We start from the raw sequence: 20,000 nt of genomic DNA on the forward strand, positions 1-20,000 counted from the left end.
TTTAGTCAAGCTGTCGAACTCACAGAATGAAACTGAACGCAATGCAATTTTTCAGCAAGACCGTTTACTCGTAGCATCGTCAGTCCACCGCTCATGGCAAAGGCAGTGAAATTGACAAGAAGAGCGGGGTAGTAGTTGCGCTGAGAAGGATAGCACGCTTTTCTGTACCCCTCTTCGTTTTAACTTTCTGAGCGTGTTTTTAATCCAAACATATCATATCTATATGTTTTTGGAATCAGGAACCGACAAGGAATAAGATGAAAGTTTTTAAATTGATTTCAAAAATTTAATTTTGATCATAATTTTTATATTTTTAATTTTCAGAGCTTGTTTTTAATCCAAATATAACATATATATATGTTTTTGGAATCAGAAAATGATGAAAAATAAGATGAACGTAAATTTGGATCGTTTTATAAAAACATAATTTTTTTTACAATTTTCAGAATTTTAATGACCAAAGTCATTAATTAATTTTTAAGCCACCAAGCTGAAATGCAATACCGAAGTCCGGCCTTCGTCGAAGATTGCTTGGCCGAAATTTCAATCAATTTGATTGTAAAATGAGGGTGTGACAGTGCCGCCTCAACTTTTACAAAAAGCCGGATATGACGTCATCAAAGGTATTTATCGGAAAAAAGAAAAAAACGTCTGGGGATATCATTTCCAGGAACTCTCATGTAAAATTTCATAAAGATCGGTCCTGTAGTTTGGTCTGAATCGCTCTAGCTCTACACACACACACCACGATCCTCGTCTTGATTCCCCCTCTACGTTAAAACATTTAGTCAAAACTTGACTAAATGTAAAAAGAGATCAATTTGATCTTTCTACTTCTTACAAGTATAATTACTTTTATCTCTTTTTGTGTGTGTTTGTGTTCAGATGTTGCTTTACCTGTTGTAATGATACATGCAGGTTGCAATACATCACTGGGTGATACAAATTAGACTTCAATTTGGTATACTCTCTCTGTCACTCACACACACTCTTCCAGCCTCTGCTCTCGGGGCGCAGGCTCAGAACCCTCAGATGCCGTACGGCAAGACTCAGAAACAGTTTCTACCCCCAGGCTGTCCTGGCTTTTAATAACCGGTAAATGAACTCTACAGATTGTGACACGTTTTAGGATGCTCTAGGAGTATGGTTTTAGTAGCTGACATTGCATACTGTGATATATAGAGTGGGTTTTAGTATGGTGACACCACTGTGACGCGATGAAGCCAGACTATGTTTTAGCAGCTGGTTATATTACCGGAATACACATCTAGTATGTTTTAGTAGTTTTAGTCGTTCTTTAACCACTGTGATGCGTTGGAAGAGTTTATTTTTATGTGCTGTTTTAGAGGTACATCTTATCAGTATGGAACATGTTCAGTTCTTACAGTAGTTGATAGTGGGGGGGGGGGGGGGGGGGGGGTCCTATCTTATTCTGCGTACTTTTATTGTGGTTCCGATAGCTCTTAGAGTTTCATAGTTCTCACCATGTCTGTATAGTGTATGTATTAGTTACTGTGATACCAAATTGTCTTACCCATGTATGTATGATGCTATGCGCCAGAGATGTATGAATGCTATTTATTTTTGTTTTTATCACACAGCAAGCTGCTTTCCTCGTGTATTTTTTATGTTCATTCATGTATTGTACACTTGGCAATAAATTATCTATCTATCTAAATACGCACATCGACATACCCGCACACCGGGTACCTACACACACTGTGACACACACACAAACACTTTTAATAAGCAGAAGGAACCTTTACTTCCTTGTTTCATCTGTTCTCTGACAACTATATACACATGAACTCGCTCTTCCCTCCCTTGTTTTCAGGGAGAGAAGCCAGAATGGAGTTGCAAGAAATTCACATCAATTGAAGCATGGAAACTCACAAAAATTGCATGACACAGCTGACAAACCTCGCAGTGCATTACCGTTGTTAGCTTATGGAGGCAAACCTATGTTAGTTCACTTAAAAACACAATCACAAATATACGGATTCTGTGAAGACTATTTCCCAGTCATAAAAAAAGTTACCATTTACTACTCAATGTAATATCAATTATTGGAACTTCTTTTAATGAGATGTCTTCTGCTTTTGTGTGTGCTCATGCTTGTGAGAAAACAGAGAGAGAGAGAGAGAGAGAGAGAGAGAGAGAGAGAGAGAGAGAGTGAGAGAGAGAGTGAGAGAGAGAGAGAGAGAGAGAGAGAGAGAGAGAGATGGTATGTGTATGTGATTGTGTTTGTGGGTGTTTGTTTTTGTGTACGCGTGTGTGTGTGTGTGTGTGTCTGTACGTTACTGTGAGTGTGTGTGTCTTTGTGCATGTGTATGTACGTGAGTGCGTGTAAGTATCTGTGTGTGTGTGTGTGTTTGTGTGTGTGTGTGTGTGTGTGTGTGTGTGTGTGTGTGTGTGTGTGTGTGTGTGTGTGTGTGTGTGTGTAACAGTGAGGTCTGGGTGACAAGATGGAAGAGAAACAGTGTAGGTTTAGAGATTCAAGGTAACAAGTTACCTGATGTTATCTCAATGCATAAATATAATGTTAATATGCGTGCAGCAACAAGTAACACTTTCACCAGAAAAAGAAAACATTTTCTTCAAAGCATGACTGCTTAATCACTAAAAACATGGTCAATCCTAATACATTCACAGCAGTAGTTTTATGATGATATAATCTAGCCCCCAAACCGAAGCCAAGCTATTTTAACTTGAAGTAAATTAATCCAGAGATGTGCATTTTCTTCACGAGCTTGATCATTTCAGTTAAAATCGAAAATTTTATTGTAAATTTTCATTTAATAAATATACCTACCCGAATCACATGTAGCATTGACACAATCGGAGATGCTAGGTTCTGAAAAGGCTAACCGTCTAAGGGAAGCAACCCCAACCACAAAAAGTGTAAACGTAGCCATGGTAATGACCATACACCCGGGGAGTTACCTCCCATCGTGCATGCCATGTCACTACTGCTACTGAACACGTGGCTCATATCATTCGACCTAAAGAATAAATTCTCCAAATCAAAAGCGGGGTTGGCGGGAGGGAATATACTATGTGATTCGGGTAGGTATATTTATTAAATGAAAATTTACAATAAAATTTTCGATTAAATTACATATTCCTACTCCGAATCACATGTAGCAGATTGCAACAACAAGGCGGTGGGAAAGAAAAATCTAACTCACTCAAAAAACCTTGCCAAAAAGCTGGACCGCTGCCAAAGAATCAGGGCGGTCCCAGTGGGAAAGAAAATCTAACCCACTCAAAAGCCCTTGCCAGGGCTGGCCCACTGCCAACAGGCAGTGAGGGAACCAAGGAAAGTCCTGATTGACAGCCGAGAAGTATCTCAGGCAAAGCGAAAGAGACAACCTCAGAGATCCAGAAAGCTGTGCTCAGCACTTCTTCCAATCTCCTAGCCGTAAAAAACAGCACAGGAATAGACCCAAGCCTTGGATTAAAAACCCTGGCGAGCCAAGGGAAAGACAAGCTTCCCCCCCCCCCCCCTTTTATTGGAAGGAAATGCTAATGTCCTGAGAAGATCCGTGCGTAAGGTTGTCCCCTCAACTGAGAAGGACGAACCCCCGCGGTGACCTTAAGACAACCATGCCAAAGTCTGCAAACCTTGGGATGTAGTAAAGCCCAAAAGGCTTGTGAGAAAGAAGTCAGCTCAAAATAAGAGTGACCAATCCCCACGAAAGAGCGAGAGAGAGACATCCAAGCACTAAGTACCAGAGTCCACCTCGAAGAGAAAACTCACAAATAGAAGGTCGCCAGTCATCCCCTACCAGTCCCTGCGAACGCAGGGAGAGAGGTAGCACCCGACAGCAGCCACTTACGACTGTGCGTCAGCTACCGGAAGTGAGGACCCACGGTGGTCAAAAACCGATGTGACTGGCAACCATAAACAAAATGGCTAAAAGCCAGAATGTTCCCAAAACAGTCTGCTTGAAGGTAATCGAGAGTGAATCAAAAACCGAAAGCAGAAAACCAAGACTGGTAAACGTAAACCGTGAAGCCAGCCAGCCATAAGACTCCCGAAACCAGAGTTCTCAGGGAAAAAACAGGCAGTTAACTTCCTAGCCAAATCAAGAGCCTACCTGAGTTTGGCCAGAAACCCAGAGCGCGTCTGTCCCTGTCTGAAGACAGAGTCCAACGCGGAGAAAAACGGACAACCGCCCTAGACAAAGTTGCCTTTTGTAGCCGGGCGACTGTAAGGAAACCCGACCCAACGGACGTCATCCGGACTCGCCTCATACTAAGATGAGGAAGAAGAGAGGAAAGGCCCAAGACTGAAGTCACAGGAACCGAACCTTAACTAAACCTCTGCCCGAAGGAGAAGAGTAGCCAAAACCTGAGAGAGAGGAGGAAAGCCACAAAGAACTACTCCTCAAACATCCATTGTCCAAGACAATGCCCCCTCAGGAAAACCTGAATGTTACTTCCGAGGCCAACTCAAGTGAACCTTAAGTTTGGACGAAACACCAGAACGCGTCTGATCACTAGAGAAAGACAGAGTCCGACTCGATGAAAGACAACAAGGACCAAAGTCCGAACGTTTGTGGCCAAACAGGGGTAACCTGAAGCCAGAGAACCCCACAAGCCACAAGAAACAGGAAGGCAACAACCACCATCGCCGCAACGTGGAATGGCTGTTGCCCGGCCAAGGCTGCCTATTGGCTGCCAGCTTAGCTTAACCAGAGGAATGAGCATGCTTCTGCTAAGCATGTTTCTGAGTATGCTAGCCCTACCTTCCTTCAACCTTTGTAAAGCAGTCAGAGACCTGGTGATCTCTACTCGACTGAATCTCTACTGCAGGCAAAGTTTAAGCGACTCTCTTTGACTGTTCAGGGAACTGAGAACGCGAAAGAAACGAGTCCCTCCGACACCCGCCGTACGAGCGTAGAGAAGGAAGGGCAGCCTCATCTGCTCCATGCTCACCCTAGCAAGGGCTGGCCAACAGAGTAGAGAAAGGAGGCAAGTTCCAAAGGCTGAATAAGCAAGAAGGAACAAAAGGTGAAGCCCGTGTAGCCGAAGCCAGCCAAGGCTGAGCATGTTCCGGAACTGAACCATAGTTGAAACAGCGGCAGAACCAAAACACTAGAGATACCACCTTCGGGAGGAGATGGCCTAGCCAAAACCTGCAACCCGTGGTACCTACAAAAGGTGACTAAGGAACCGGAAGTAGAAAAAACATCCTATCTTCACGGAACGGAAGTCCGACATCGACAACAAAGTCAACCAACAAGGAAGCCACCAATGTCGATGCACCCAAGGGAAATCCTGAGCCGAAGCTTGAGCTGCGACGGAAATCCAGAACGTGTTCGATTGCTGACTAAAGACTGAGAACCAGAATAGCTCAGCTACGAACGCAAACCGAAGTCACAGTTGCTGGTGGTAAACTGATGAATGAGATGACCGGAAACCGGAAAACCATCCAACCGGAAAAAGACCTGACTTATCCCCCTACTGACGGTCGTGAATAGGGGAAACGTCCAGGGCCACCCGAACTGACTAGGCAGTAAACGCAACACCCAACAGGTAAAGTGAAGACTGCCCCGGCTGAGGCTAAAAGCCTAAATGCCCGTAGGCCAGCCGCTGTTCCTCACCCACCGACCTCCGAAGGAGTGTCAGGAAGAGGAGAAGTGTATCCGAACAGAGCCGGAAATGCAGCAGACAAAACCGCAAAAAACGGAAGCGAAAGATGCATAGAGTAGACTGAGGCCGGAAGCCCGAACGCCCGTAGGCCAGTCCTCTGTCAACTCCAGTCAAAACCGCAACGTGTACTTGAAATGGAGGACTTATGCTTCCAGTAAAACCGGAAACACCACGCCGACAACGGCTGCCGCACTGGTGAAACACAAATGCCCACGACGGAACAAGAGTGAGACAGACCAGAAGAGGACTGGGGCCGGAACCCGAACGCCCGTAGGCCAGTCCTCGATCAACCCCAGACAAGCCACTACGTGCGCTTGTGATGGAGAACCTATGCTTCCAGACAGGAAGTGTAGGAGGCCGAAGCCCCGCCCGGGAAAACCTTCGACGTGACCTCTGCCGCAGCTAAGAGGACAGCGTTAAGCCTTTTTCCCAATAACCAGCACGTGTGGAATCGCTGACGACAGACTGAATGTCCGACACAACCGGCGAAAAACCGAAGTCCACGTACTGGTGGAAGGCCGGTGAAACGGCATAACCGGAAAACCGGAAATCCGTCCCCCCCGACGTCGTCCTAACTCATGCCTCGACCAGGCTAAGAGAGAGAAGACGGCAAGTCTGCAGCCGCAGGCACCGGAACGGCAGTCGACGCGACAACCGAAGGTTGAAACGCTGACTACGTCGGCCAGAGCTGAGACACCACCTGCCCGAAGGGCTGGCGCTGCTCCTCAGCTACCGACATCCGGGAGGAAGTGGAAGCGAAAGGAGCAGTAAATCCGGGTGGAGCCGGAAAGCACCAGACGAGACCGCGAAAAGCGGAAGCGCCGAATGCGAGGACGGAGGCCGGAAGCCCGAATGCCCTAAAAGGCAACGTCCGGTCAACCCCGGAAACGACCACAGCGGGTGCGTACGTCAGAGGACCTATGCTTCCAGCGAGTGCCGGAAGCGCAGCGCCAGAAACGGCTACCGCCATTGCTCCGCCACACAATGGTCTTCGAGGAAGCCAGGGTGTGACTGAACAGAGGACGAATGCCCGGGGGGCAACGTCCGGTCAACCCCGGAAACGACCACAGCGGGTGCGTACGTCAGAGGACCTATGCTTCCAGCGAGTGCCGGAAGCGCAGCGCCGGAAACGGCTACCGCCACTGCTCCGCCATACAATGGTCTTCGAGGAAACCAGGGTGCGACTGAACAGAGGACGAATGCCCGGGGGGCAACGTCCGGTCAACCCCGGAAACGACCACAGCGGGTGCGCACATCGGGGGACCTGGTCAACCCCGGAAACGACCACAGCGGGTGCGTACATCGGGGGACCTATGCTTCCGGCGAGTGCCGGAAGCGCAGCAGTCGGAAACGGCTAGACAACTCCGGAAACGACCCCAGCGGGTGCGTACGTCGGAGAAGTAGCCGGAACCAACTGCCGCCATTGCTCAGCCACACAATGGTCTTCAGTGAAGCCAGGGTGCGACTGAACAGGGGTTTGCGGGTCGTGAACCCGCCGAAAAGAGCTGTGTCCCAGCAGGGACTGTCCGACGGCCTCACGAGGGCCTGTGGACCAGCTCGACTTACTTGAATCGCCAACCACAGCGGTAGAAGACGAAGAAGCAAAACATCCGCCCTAGACAACGTCTCGGCCGGAAGCGTCAAAGAAGCCAACAAGGTGACGTCGCCCACAGACAGCGGGACCAACGGAAGACGCAGGCTTGGAACGCGAAAATTTCTTCACAAAGATAAGCAGACACCTGCAACACCTGATCTGCTAACGGCAGAGAAGGCGAGGAGAAGAAACAGGACATACAACAGTATATGACTGCCCCACAAAGTGTTTGTTCGAGGCAGAAAGAGTAACGAACAAAACATAACAAACATGTTAAATCCGAAACCACGACCAGTCCTACGGACTGGTAGATACCTGCTAAAGCCTAGCCAAGTAAACCACTGTCAGCAACGCTGATACACAAAATGGCGGCCAAGCGATAAGTTACTGGACAAAATTTAGAAGTCCAAAACGGACGAAAATTAAGCAATAACAAAAATTCCTGTCAAAGTAATGACGAAATATGAAATGGCTTACCAACTAACAAAGCAGAAGGCAAAAACGCAGGTAAAGTAAGGAGAACCTCACCATAACATAGGCCTAGCCACATAAATAAGCTGTCAGGAAAGCTGAGCAACCGAAAGTGGCGGCCACAAGATAAGTTACTGAAACGCATTTAGGAGTCCAAACGGACAAAAAGTCAGCAACTATAGATAAATTCCTGTCAAACCAAAGACAAGAAGGAACAAGCTTACCAACTAAACAAAGCAGCAAGCAAGTAAGAAGGTAAAATTACGTTTACCTCCAAAATACATCGGCCTAGCCACAAAAATCTGTCAACTCATGCTGACAACAAAAATGGCGGCCAACAGTAGTCACTGAAATATCACAGGTCCAAACACGGACGAAAATCAGCAACTACAACAAATTTCCTGTCAAAATAATGACCAAAATGGAAAGAGCTCACCAACTACGAAGCAGGAGGCAAGATAGACGGTAACGTGGCCGGTGGGTGTCAAAACAACACCAAACAGCGCAGCCACAGGGGAGCCCAAAAATCAACAACCTGCTCCCTCGAAAGCTGTAAGGTCGAATGATATGAGCCACGTGTTCAGTAGCAGTAGTGACATGGCATGCACGATGGGAGGTAACTCCCCGGGTGTATGGTCATTACCATGGCTACGTTTACACTTTTTGTGGTTGGGGTTGCTTCCCTTAGACGGTTAGCCTTTTCAGAACCTAGCATCTCCGATTGTGTCAATGCTACATGTGATTCGGAGTAGGAATATGTAATTTAATGTTACTACTGTCTAGTGCCAAGCAGGATGCACTAACAAATGAGTGATGTTTTATTCCCTTATTTTCTGTTGCAGATTATTATCTACGATCATGAATAGACTGAAATCCAAAGAGATGAGACAGAGAATACCAAATCTGAGTTTTTACAAATGTTTTGAACGCATGTTGGTTAATTAGTCTATGTTTCTGGTATACCTTTCAGGACAAGCTCTAATTTCTGCAAATTTCTGCAAATTTTGTTTAATACACATGATTGTTGAGTAAGCTTGAAACAGAAACAAAACTAATTATGACACACTGATTCAACTAATGCAATCCACTTTCACAATCATGTCCATGTTTATCATACCGAATTAATAAAATAACAAACACACACAAAAATCAATTCATGTTCTGGCATCCTTAAAACAGCCACAAAAATAGCTTTCATTAGTAACATATAACATGTCATTTTCAAACTGGCAGTAAACAAAATTTCCAAGCAATTTGTTCAGAATAACATATACAGCATCAGAGACAATAATACCTAGCTAAGTTCTGAATCAGCAAGACTTTGAGAGAGAATATTTGTCTTAAAAGGATTAAAAAAAAAAAGCATTTAAAATTATAGCATATGAAACTCAGCAGCCTTACGCTTACGAGTGCGAACACTCTACAAATTCTCACTCTCAACACACAATCATTTTACAGTGTCAGAACTCAACAGTAACACGAATGAAACATTGTTCTCCAAAATCAAAATAACATGCACACATACATCCCAGAGCATCACAGTTGAGAGTTAAGCACGCTTTGTGTTTGAGGAGTTTTTACATGGTAGACACAACCTATTTGTACTGCATTTCTGCAATTAAAAACATTCATTTTGTGCCCTAACCTATGTCAATTTTGTTCCGCCCCAAAGATGACACGGAATTTTGCAAAACAGAAACAAGAAGTAAAAACAACAACAGAAAACAAATGATAAAGGAAAATGAGAAAAGCGAAAGAACAAAAATGCAGCATATAATGGAAATGTTTTCAAAGCTCACACACCTGTAGAAAAAAAGAGGTGCATGCCAAGAGTCCCAATCCCCTGTATTTATTTATTTATTTGGTGTTTAACGTCGTTTTCAACCACGAAGGTTATATCGCGACGGGGAAAGAGGGAGATGGGATAGAGCCACTTGTCAATTGTTTCTTGTTCACAAAAGCACTAATCAAAAAATTGCTCCAGGGGCTTGCAACGTAGTACAATATATTACCTTACTGGGAGAATGCAAGTTTCCAGTACAAAGGACTTAACATTTCTTACATACTGCTTGACTAAAATCTTTACAAAAATTGACTATATTCTATACAAGAAACACTTAACAAGGGTAAAAGGAGAAACAGAATCCGTTAGTTGCCTCTTACGACATGCTGGGGAGCATCGGGTAAATTCTTCCCCCTAACCCGCAGGGGGTAATTCCCCCCTGTAAATATATACCTATTTGAATAAGTATAAACAGGGCTCCCCACAGACTCCCGTCCTCGAGGGTCCTGGGACCCCCACTTTTAATGTTTAGAGGGTCCATGGACCCCCTAAGCAGAGTTTTAGAGGTTCCTAAGAGTCCCGGGTCCCTAAACCCCCTATGAACATATAACGCATTGTGATCGCGAATAATATGATATGAAGTGTGTTGTTTTATTACCAGGATATTCGAGGAGGATACTTCAACTAAACCTTGTCAAATGCAATACACGCACACTTTGTGCCCGCGTGAAACTGGCATATTTGTGCTTACTTTTTGACTTAGCTGACGACTACAATTTTAAAAGAGTATACGGGACGCACGACAACGGAAATTTAGTGCGTCCCGGGACCCGCTCTTTATAGGTTTAGTGCGTCCTGGGACCCGCTCCGTGAATTCCTTGTTCGTGATTTTGGCTTCTAGTGCGTATAGGACGCAGGGACGTACACTTTGGGGGGCCCTGTATAAAGTCATACCTTTCACTCCAATTAAACAAACTTACTCATACTCCCGAACACGCAGACTGCCAAAATCTTCACATCTGTTAATCTATGCCTGGAAGCAAGTTCAAAGATGAAAAAAAAACAATTCTCTGACCACATCACAAAACAGGAGATCATAACAAACACTGTAAAGTTGATACACATATATATGTGTAAATGTGGATAAGATCGCATGTTACAGCACATTAACACAGAAAAACAGAACATTAACGGTGCATACCCCAACAGCCACATCAACAACCATGTGAACAAATACTGTACATTAACTGTACAAGACACGTTGCAAGCTTCAAAGAACAAGCAAAGAAAGTATGCACACTTTATAGACTTGAGGCAGATTTCCAGCAAATATCTACATCACCTATACATGTTGTTCTCATTTTCTAAAAGCCATGTATTTTGCAATAATACACTGAACAGACCATGAAGGCCGTGCCCTCTGGTATGACTGGATATAATTGTTTAAACAAAATAAGCAATCCAAGCAATACATAGCAACAAAGGTACATGTATAACAAAGCATTCTTTGTAAAGAGTGGAGGGTCAAGGAGAGAGGGAGGCTGTCCACTCATAGTGGAAGGCAAATATATTAGATTTACAATCTCTCTAAATCATACACAAATTCAAACTGAAAATGGTGTCAGTGTTTCTGTTATTCTTTCAGTCAGGCTCATTTTCTAAAATGCATGTGAGCAAGCAAGCAGCAAGCATACACACACTCAAACACTACGCGCGCACACACACACACACACACACACACACACACACACACACACACACACACACACACACACAGCAAAGGTAAATCCTCATCCTTTTTTGAGCATCTCCTCAACATTATCTTCTCAATCTCTCAAATAATTAGACATGATTTCCATTCATTCATTTTCTAAAACCACAATTCTTTACACTTCCAGTTCTCTGTTCAGCATACACTACAGATTCACACTTTCAAAATGCACCACAAATTCATGCTTCCACTTATACTGGCATTCAAACAATTCTTCTACAACTTGAGAAAGATCAACTCAATTCATTTTCCTGCCTCTATGTTTTTACTGTGATCACATCTCTGCTATCAATCCCATTGAAGCTTTTACAGTAGTCTGTCTTCTAAAGCCAAATTTACAACAAAAGTAACGGGTAAATCATAACTGTCACACAGAGCTTTGCAAGTTACATAATTTGTGCAGCAGACTATTTCAATCCTTTTTCAATTGTGCAATCAAAGTGGAAGCTGAAAAGCTAACCTTAAAAATTATTAAAAATAACTTTGTTATGACCAAAACCCCGACAAAAACAAACAAAATAGATATTTTCACAGCTTTATCTTTATTCAGTATGGCTCACAGAATTTCCCTCTTCCTTTTCCACAACTGAAAGTAACATATCCCCAGTATACATCTTTGCAAAGGTAAATGTTGGAAAACATAATCATGCAATGACACGAGATGAAGAGATCCATAACAAACCTCATAGTTGGGAAAGCAGGCAAGAAGAGGAATAGGGCTGGGGGAAGTGATTTTGTGTGTGTGTTGTTATTGGGTGGTTGTTTTTTTGTTTGTTTTGCTTTGTTTGGGGGGGGGGGGGGGGGGGGCGCAGAGGGGCAGAGGGGTAGGGGCGGAATTAAGAATGGAGGAAGCATTTTTTCATCAGAACAATACTAAAGCAACTATGCAGTACTTCTTCCCAACAGAGTTAGCTGGATCTTACACTCGTGTTTCACTTTCAATTCCACACCATCCAATTTGTTTTACTTTTCCTGAAACACTTCCCTAACCGTCACTTGAAAACTTCTTCCTTGCCCTTACAATAAAGCGTCTTCCATACATCCATACAGGATTGACTGTAACGTCCAACACTCAGAAGTTATTTCTTCTCATCCTCCCTCTTCGGCTTTTGCATTACCCTTGAATCTCACTTGTTCAGAAGACTTCTTTTTTTCACTGCAGCAAATCTCCTTCATCATGAAAGCAGGTCCTCGATCAGTTTTACTTCTCATCTCTGACAGTTTCACAGCGTCTTTCACAATGATCACAAACAGTGCACCCAACACAGGAAAAAAACACGAACTCCACATTCAAACCAAACTTGTTTGAAGAAAAAACCAGATTCTATAATGCACGACTGATGTTGCAAACATGAAAATAATAGGATGCCAACTCCCTGACTAAGCAGCAAATAAAGATACCGAAATAATTATTTCTGTTAAATAAAGTAGCTTAGTTCACAAAATCCTGTCAGAAGCAGCCTTCTCGCCAGCTTTCCTCGCGTCCCTGCCCGGATGGCCTGGGAGATGGTATCCCTGACCTGAAACCAGAAAACGAGTGAATGAGTTAACTGCAACATTGTCAGCGCTTACTGGAAACTTTCTGCAATCATTTACATCTTAGCTCTACAGGGATCTATATGTGTTCAAGCGTAAGATTTTTTATACTTTTTGTGTAAATTTCAACAAAAGTTAAAGGTCCTTGTCTACATTTTTATACATAAATAGACATTTGACCATTAAAATGCTGAGTCTATTCCCTACAAATATAAAAAATACACCCCCCTTCGATCAAGAAGAACGAAGCAAGGGTATCCGTTTGAAAATTCATTGTAGTATTCCAGCATACTGTAGTAGAATATCCTTATTTGGGAAATGCCGAGGGCAAAACTCCTCTCGAATACCGTGCATTTCGTTCGTTTAAAAAAATTGTGGACAGCGCTCCAATGTCCAGTGTCAAACTGTTGCTGTGACTGTGTAGGCGTGACTGTCAGCATAGAGACATGAATTTGATTGGTCGATATTTTTAGGCAAAGCACATGTTCTCAGCAAACAGAAAACAAAATATTGGAAGTGTCTGAGACACTACCCAAAAATAAAAACTTTTTTTACATATGTTTTTTTCTATAACTTTTTTCTCTATGGTTCTTTCATCATCTGACTTAAACTTTTTATCAAAATCTAACCATAAGTTTATTGAAAAAAAGCAAAAATGTAGACGACCACCTTTAATCTTCACCAGAAATTAATCAGGAACAAAAATACAGAGAACTCCATGAAACATGAAATTTCAGTACATGTAACAAGAAAAACAAATGCTTTATACGTTTTCACTTTGCCATGTCCAATTACACTTACAAAATGTCAGTGGAGCATTCCCCCCCCCCCCCCCCCCCCCCCAGACAGTACATGGACACAAGAGAGAATGAGATTGCTCACAGATAACTCTGCTATAACACACACACACACACACACACACACACAAAACCAGACACAAACACACACACATACAAAGTAACAAAAAAAACTAGTAAACTAATACAAATCAACCAATAATATAATCAAACCTTCTAGGTTGTGGCAAGGAAGACCGTGGAGAGCCAGCAGTTGCGGGCCTAGGGATGCTGCGTCGAGGTGTCGGTAGACCGCTGCGTTGCGGAGACACCCCCCTCGCTCCGGCTAGTCCGGGACGCAGACCCCCCATAGAGGGGGATGCCGCTCGGTACCCTGGGGCAGGCAGACGAGAGGTGGTTCGAGTCTCTGGAGCAAGGTTAAGGTCATCCATGCTGCCGGCAGACTGATGCTCCAGGCTGGAATCGCTGGAGTGTGAAGAAGGGGGTGGATACTGCAGGCGGGACATGTTGGGCAGACTTTTGCGCGGGTGGTTGGCGTCTGTGGGGGAAAGAAATGCAGTTACTGAAGATGATGATAATTATTTATTTCACGTCACTCTGTAAAATATTTGCAGTTTACTGAGCCTGGGCCACTCACAGACCCATTTTAACCAGCTCTACTTTAAAACTCCACTCGCTGAACTTTAAACGTCCAAAAGGACCCAGTTCATGACTCGGAAGAAGAAGAGTTCTAAATTACTGAAGATGATTGTTTTCTTCACGTCACTCTGTAAAAACATTACAAAGAATACAGTTTCTAGATTGATGAAGATGATGATAACATTGTTTTCTTCACGTCACTCTGTAAAAACATTAGAAAGAATACAGTTTCTAGATTGATGAAAATTATGATAACATTGTTTATTTCGCGTCACTCTGTAAAAACATTAGAAAGAATACAGTTTCTAGATTGATGAAAATGATGATAACATTGTTTATTTCGCGTCACTCTGTAAAAACATTACAAAGAATACAGTTCTAGATTACTGAAGATGATGATAACATGCTTTATTTCACGTCACTCAGTAAAAACATTAGAAAGAATACAGTTTCTAGATTGATGAAGATGATGATAACATTGTTTTCTTCACGTCACTCTGTAAAAACATTAGAAAGAATACAGTTTCTAGATTGATGAAAATGATGATAACATTGTTTATTTCGCGTCACTCTGTAAAAACATTACAAAGAATACAGTTCTAGATTACTGAAGATGATGATAACATGCTTTATTTCACGTCACTCAGTAAAAACATTACAAAGAATCAGTTACAGATTACTGAAGATGATGATGATTACATTGTTTATTTTTTGTCCCTCTGTCAGGGGTGGGACTTTTCCGCGAATCTGCGGATTTCCGCGGACACAACTTACGAATTCCGCTGGGGTAATCTATTTTTCCGCGTCCCATTTCATCACAGTATCTATAACTTGTTGACTGAATGATATGGAGAGAAGTGAAGATGGAACAGAACACTGGAGGCTTGAGAGTTAAATTGTGCTGACTGAAAACTCCTGATAACTAATAGTCATTTTGAGCTTCAATGCATTGGGGCGTCACTTGGATCATACTATTGCCAGTATTGGATTATGGATACATGGTTCCTTACTTTAGTGTGCACCATTACAATGTTACCATTGTTGTGTGAAAGTGTTTTTTGTTTGGTTGGGTTTTTTTTATGGGGGGGGGGGGGGGGGGGAGTGAGGAGAATGTCTTTTTTACCTGATCCAAACGAGTTGAATTTTAGTCTCAGAATGCACCAGATTGCACAGATTTTAATGTACCATTTAAAAAAAAATTGGGGGAGCATGTCCCCGAACCCCCCTAGAAAAAAGGGATTTCCTCGTTTTTCATCACAAGAGAGTCCCACCCCGGCTCTGTAAAAACATTGGAAAGAATGTCTCAATGCAAACAGGGGTTGCTAGATTGTCTCCCTTGGATCATTTCAATCTGACAATTCTGCTTGACCAGTCACATGCAATAACTGCATACATATTTTTCTGACATGCTAAAACACAGCGCAACAATGATCCAACCAACTGCATCACTGTAAATTGACTGCCCATGTCCCATAGGTCTCATCAGCCAACAGCATGCTTGCATCAGAAAATGAATGTCTTCATAAATCTTCATTCGCTAAATCAAGCCAAGAAAGCAAAATCTTTTGAGAACTGTTTTTAGCAGGCTGTTGCCTATATCTGCTGATAATATTTGACAGACTGAAAGAACAGCTCTGCCTCTGATGCCTTCTTCCTTTACAGCTTAATTTGCATTAAAAAACGTGAATTTGCCCCTCAGATGTGGTCCTTACTGCACATACTGTGAATATGATCTCACAGGGGTTAAATCATGCGCAACTTTGTCCTTAAGACTGAAAATACCACCATCAAAAGAAGCAAATTGTTTACTCATTGCATACAAAATGGTAAAAGAAACCATGATGATAAAACCATTACAAAGAAGCACTATTCTTGTTCTTGGTATAATAATATAATTACTACACCTTTGACTTGACTCTGAAAAATAAAAAATAAATCCATTTTCAGCTTTATTCAAAACGTGTATCGACTGAGTCTTTAACACTGATGTAACCTACTGAAAACTTTTACACTGATGTAACCTAGTCTAAACTTGGAGTCCTACTTTGAGACAGAGCGTAGTTGAAATGAGTGTCGAATCCAATGCTACTGACCTGAATACGGCGTGCTGGTTTGCTGTACTGTACGGGGACTGTCCGGGGGCGTCCCGTTGTCCGATCCAAAACTGTTTCTGTGTCGGCCGATGTAACTACCCTCATCTGTCGAATAAACGATTCAGGAGTCATGACGCTATTGTGACTAAAAAGCAACTTGTTCGTTTTGAATCATGTTTCAATGGTATATCTGGAGAGTAACTTTAATTTTAGAGCATGTATATGATCCTTCAAACAAACAACAACAAAACAGACCCCAAAAAACATTCAGGCAAACAACAACTTAATGCCAAACGTCAGCCTGCCAAAGCATGTTTAATTCTATCTCACTGCAAACAACAACTTAATGCCAAACGTCAGCCTGCCAAAGCATGTTTAATTCTATCTCACTGCAAACAACAACTTAATGCCAAACGTCAGCCTGCCAAAGCATGTTTAATTCTATCTCACTGCAAACAACAACTTAATGCCAAACGTCAGCCTGCCAAAGCATGTTTAATTCTATCTCACTGCAAACAACAACTTAATGCCAAACGTCAGCCTGCCAAAGCATGTTTAATTCTATCTCACTGCAAACAACAACTTAATGCCATACGTCAGCCTGCCAAAGCATGTTTAATTCTATCTCACTGCAAACAACAACTTAATGCCAAACGTCAGCCTGCCAAAGCATGTTTAATTCTATCTCACTGCAAACAACAACTTAATGCCAAACGTCAGCCTGCCAAAGCATGTTTAATTCTATCTCACTGCAAACAACAACTTAATGCCAAACGTCAGCCTGCCAAAGCATGTTTAATTCTATCTCACTGCAAACAACAACTTAATGCCAAACGTCAGCCTGCCAAAGCATGTTTAATTCTATCTCACTGCAAACAACAACTTAATGCCAAACGTCAGCCTGCCAAAGCATGTTTAATTCTATCTCACTGCAAACAACAACTTAATGCCAAACGTCAGCCTGCCAAAGCATGTTTAATTCTATCTCACTGATAAACAGACACTACTACATGTAATGACAAAAGTGAAAACTTTCTCACGATCAAATCGGGCAGGACTGGACCTGTTGGAGCCCACAGGAGAACCACTGTTATCTGTGTCACTGGCCATGGACATGGATTTGTTGTGCAGCACTGTAACACAACACAACACTGTAATGTACCACTAGCACTGCAACACAAAAGAACACTGCAATGTAAAACTAGCACTGTAACACAACACAACACTGTAATGTAAAATGATATCAGTCTCTCTCTCTCTCTCTCTCTCTCTCTCTCTCTCTCTCTCTCTCTCTCTCTCTCTCTCTCTCTCTCTCTCTCTCTCTCTCTCTCTCTCTCTCTCTCTCTCTCTCTCTCTCTCTCTCTCTCTCTCTCTCTCTCTCTCTCTCTCTCTCTCTCTCTCTCTCTCTCTCTCTCTCTCTCTCTCATGGCTATCAAGTTTCTCTGCCCATAAGTACCCTTAACCCTCAAACTATTTGGGCAAAGTTGACTTTGCGAAGTCAACTTCACAAAGCTGGCTGCACTAAGCTTTGGCACTGAATGTTCAGTGAAAAGACGGCGCAAAATCTTCACAAAGTCAACTTTGGGATCAATTCAGAACCGCATTTCGGGAAACCATTTCTGACAAATGACAACAATACCAAACAAAAGACCAAGGCACATTCAATTGTAACATACATTTACAAGGCACATATAATGAATAATTCCATAACAATTTTAAGACCTATAATTGATGAAAAGAATGTTATTTGGGTAATCTGTTAACATACTCTTCATCATCAGACTTCCAATGCAACAAAGACGAAAAAGTAAAGGCATGCATTGTGAAGATCAACAAAGTTTAGGCCACACATTACTTCAAACAAACAACTAATTTCCGCACACTTTAGGTATTCCTGCAGTGTAATGCCACTACCCAAAACCCAACTTTATAACAATTGGAAAGAAATGAGGCAATTATTTGTTAGGTCAAGTCCCCCTGAAGACAAAAATGTCTTCAAGATGTAATATTAAGGTGGAATCACATTCACAGGATTTACAAAGAGAGAATTTTAAAAAAAAGCAATATGTTTGAAATGAGAAAAAGTGTAAAAGCGTAAACTCACCTCTTTTAGGAGACGTGTATGTAGCCCTACTCTGCCGTAAACCTGGAATATATAGAAAAAACCTGTAAAGACATTTTCCATACTCCGATGTAAACCTGGAATATAATATAGAAAAAACCTGTAAAGACATTTTCCATACTCCGACATAAACCTGGAATATATAGAAAAAACCTGTAAAGACATTTTCCATACTCCGACGTAAACCTGGAATATATAGAACAAACCTGTAAAGACATTTTCCATACTCCGACGTAAACCTGGAATATTTAGAAAAAACCTGTAAAGACATTTTCCATACTCCGACGTAAACCTGGAATATAAAAAAAAACACGTAAAGGCATTTTTCTGACATTTGGCATTTGCTTTGCTTTTAAACAAGGCACCATCACATCGCACCCTCATGCAAATGATAGCTGACAGGAAAAGCAATAAAACAAAGAATAAAAAAAACTCTTTCTCATATATGTTATCAAATATACATGTGTGTGTGTGTGAGTGTGTGTGTGTTGATGCGTTGGTTTGAGAAAGGTGTGCATTCATCACCATGCATTTGTTTGTGTGCATTTTTATGTAATCAAATCTGTATGTGTGTGTGTGTGAGTGTGTTTGTGTGTGTGTGTGTGTGTGTGTGTGAGTGAGTGTGAGTGTGTGAGTGTGTGTGAGTGTGTGTGTGTGTGTGTGTGTGTGTGTGAGTGTGTGTGTGTTGATGCGTTGGTTTGAGAAAGGTGTGCATTCATCACCATGCAGTTGTTTGTGTGCATTTTTATGTAATCAAATCTGTATGTGTGTGTTTGTGTGTGTGTTTGTGAGTGTGTTTGTGTGTGTGTGTGTGTGTGTGTGTGTGTGTGTGTGTGTGTGTGAGTGTGTGTGTGTGTGTGTTGATGCGTTGGTTTGAGAAAGGTGTGCATTCATCACCATGCATTTGTTTGTGTGCCTGTGTGTAATGCTCCATTATACAGCGGAACCCCCTTTTTAAAAACCTCCAATTCAAGACTTTCTCCGTTTTAAGACCTTGGTTTTTTTCCACAGTTATTGTTCATTACCTCTGTAAATTTAACTCCATTGTAAGCCTCCATCCTGATAAAATGTTTCAGATTTTTGCAAGTCATAAAAGGGGGGTTCCACTGTAGCATAAACATCATGCATTTATGCAGAAAACATGATCTTACTTTCTTCTTGCTGTTTGGCTACTGCCTCCACATTGGTGACATCATGCTGGTTATACACCTCCTCGTGCCCCCGATCTCTCTCCGCCACCATCGGCCCCAGACGCTCATGAGACTTCTTCGGGCGAGTGAATGTTCCGTTGTCGATTCGGTTTCCTACGTATTAAAAGAATTATTATACAGTCAAACAATGACAAAAAGAAACAAATAACACAGATATTCAAAGATACATTCTCTCTCCCTCCCTCTCTTTTTCATCTTCTTCGTTCATGGGCTGAAACTCCCACGTTCACTCATGTTTTAACACAAGTTAGTTTGTACGTGTATGACTGGTTTTTTTAACCGGCAATTCAGGCAGCCATACCCCGCTTTCGGGGGACCTGTTTTA

General features: G+C 42.5%; 1 protein-coding gene across 1 annotated transcript in view; it reads right to left on the reverse strand.

The window, feature by feature from the left end:
* Positions 1-1,740: 1,740 nt before the first annotated feature.
* LOC138968749 (SLAIN motif-containing protein 2-like) overlaps positions 1,741-20,000 on the reverse strand; it is a 30,608-nt gene continuing 12,348 nt past the window's right edge. Inside the window, exons 4-9 of the mRNA XM_070341387.1 lie at positions 19,616-19,768; positions 18,447-18,488; positions 17,383-17,475; positions 16,343-16,447; positions 13,824-14,148; positions 1,741-12,797 (exon numbers count right to left, since the gene is read on the reverse strand). Of these exons, the coding sequence (XP_070197488.1) occupies positions 12,728-12,797; positions 13,824-14,148; positions 16,343-16,447; positions 17,383-17,475; positions 18,447-18,488; positions 19,616-19,768 (788 nt within the window). The 3' untranslated portion in view covers positions 1,741-12,727. The remainder of the gene's footprint in view (positions 12,798-13,823; positions 14,149-16,342; positions 16,448-17,382; positions 17,476-18,446; positions 18,489-19,615; positions 19,769-20,000) is intronic.

The sequence above is a fragment of the Littorina saxatilis genome, linkage group LG6 (genome assembly GCF_037325665.1).
Source record: "Littorina saxatilis isolate snail1 linkage group LG6, US_GU_Lsax_2.0, whole genome shotgun sequence".
In the NCBI taxonomy this organism is placed as follows: Eukaryota; Metazoa; Mollusca; class Gastropoda; order Littorinimorpha; family Littorinidae; genus Littorina; species Littorina saxatilis.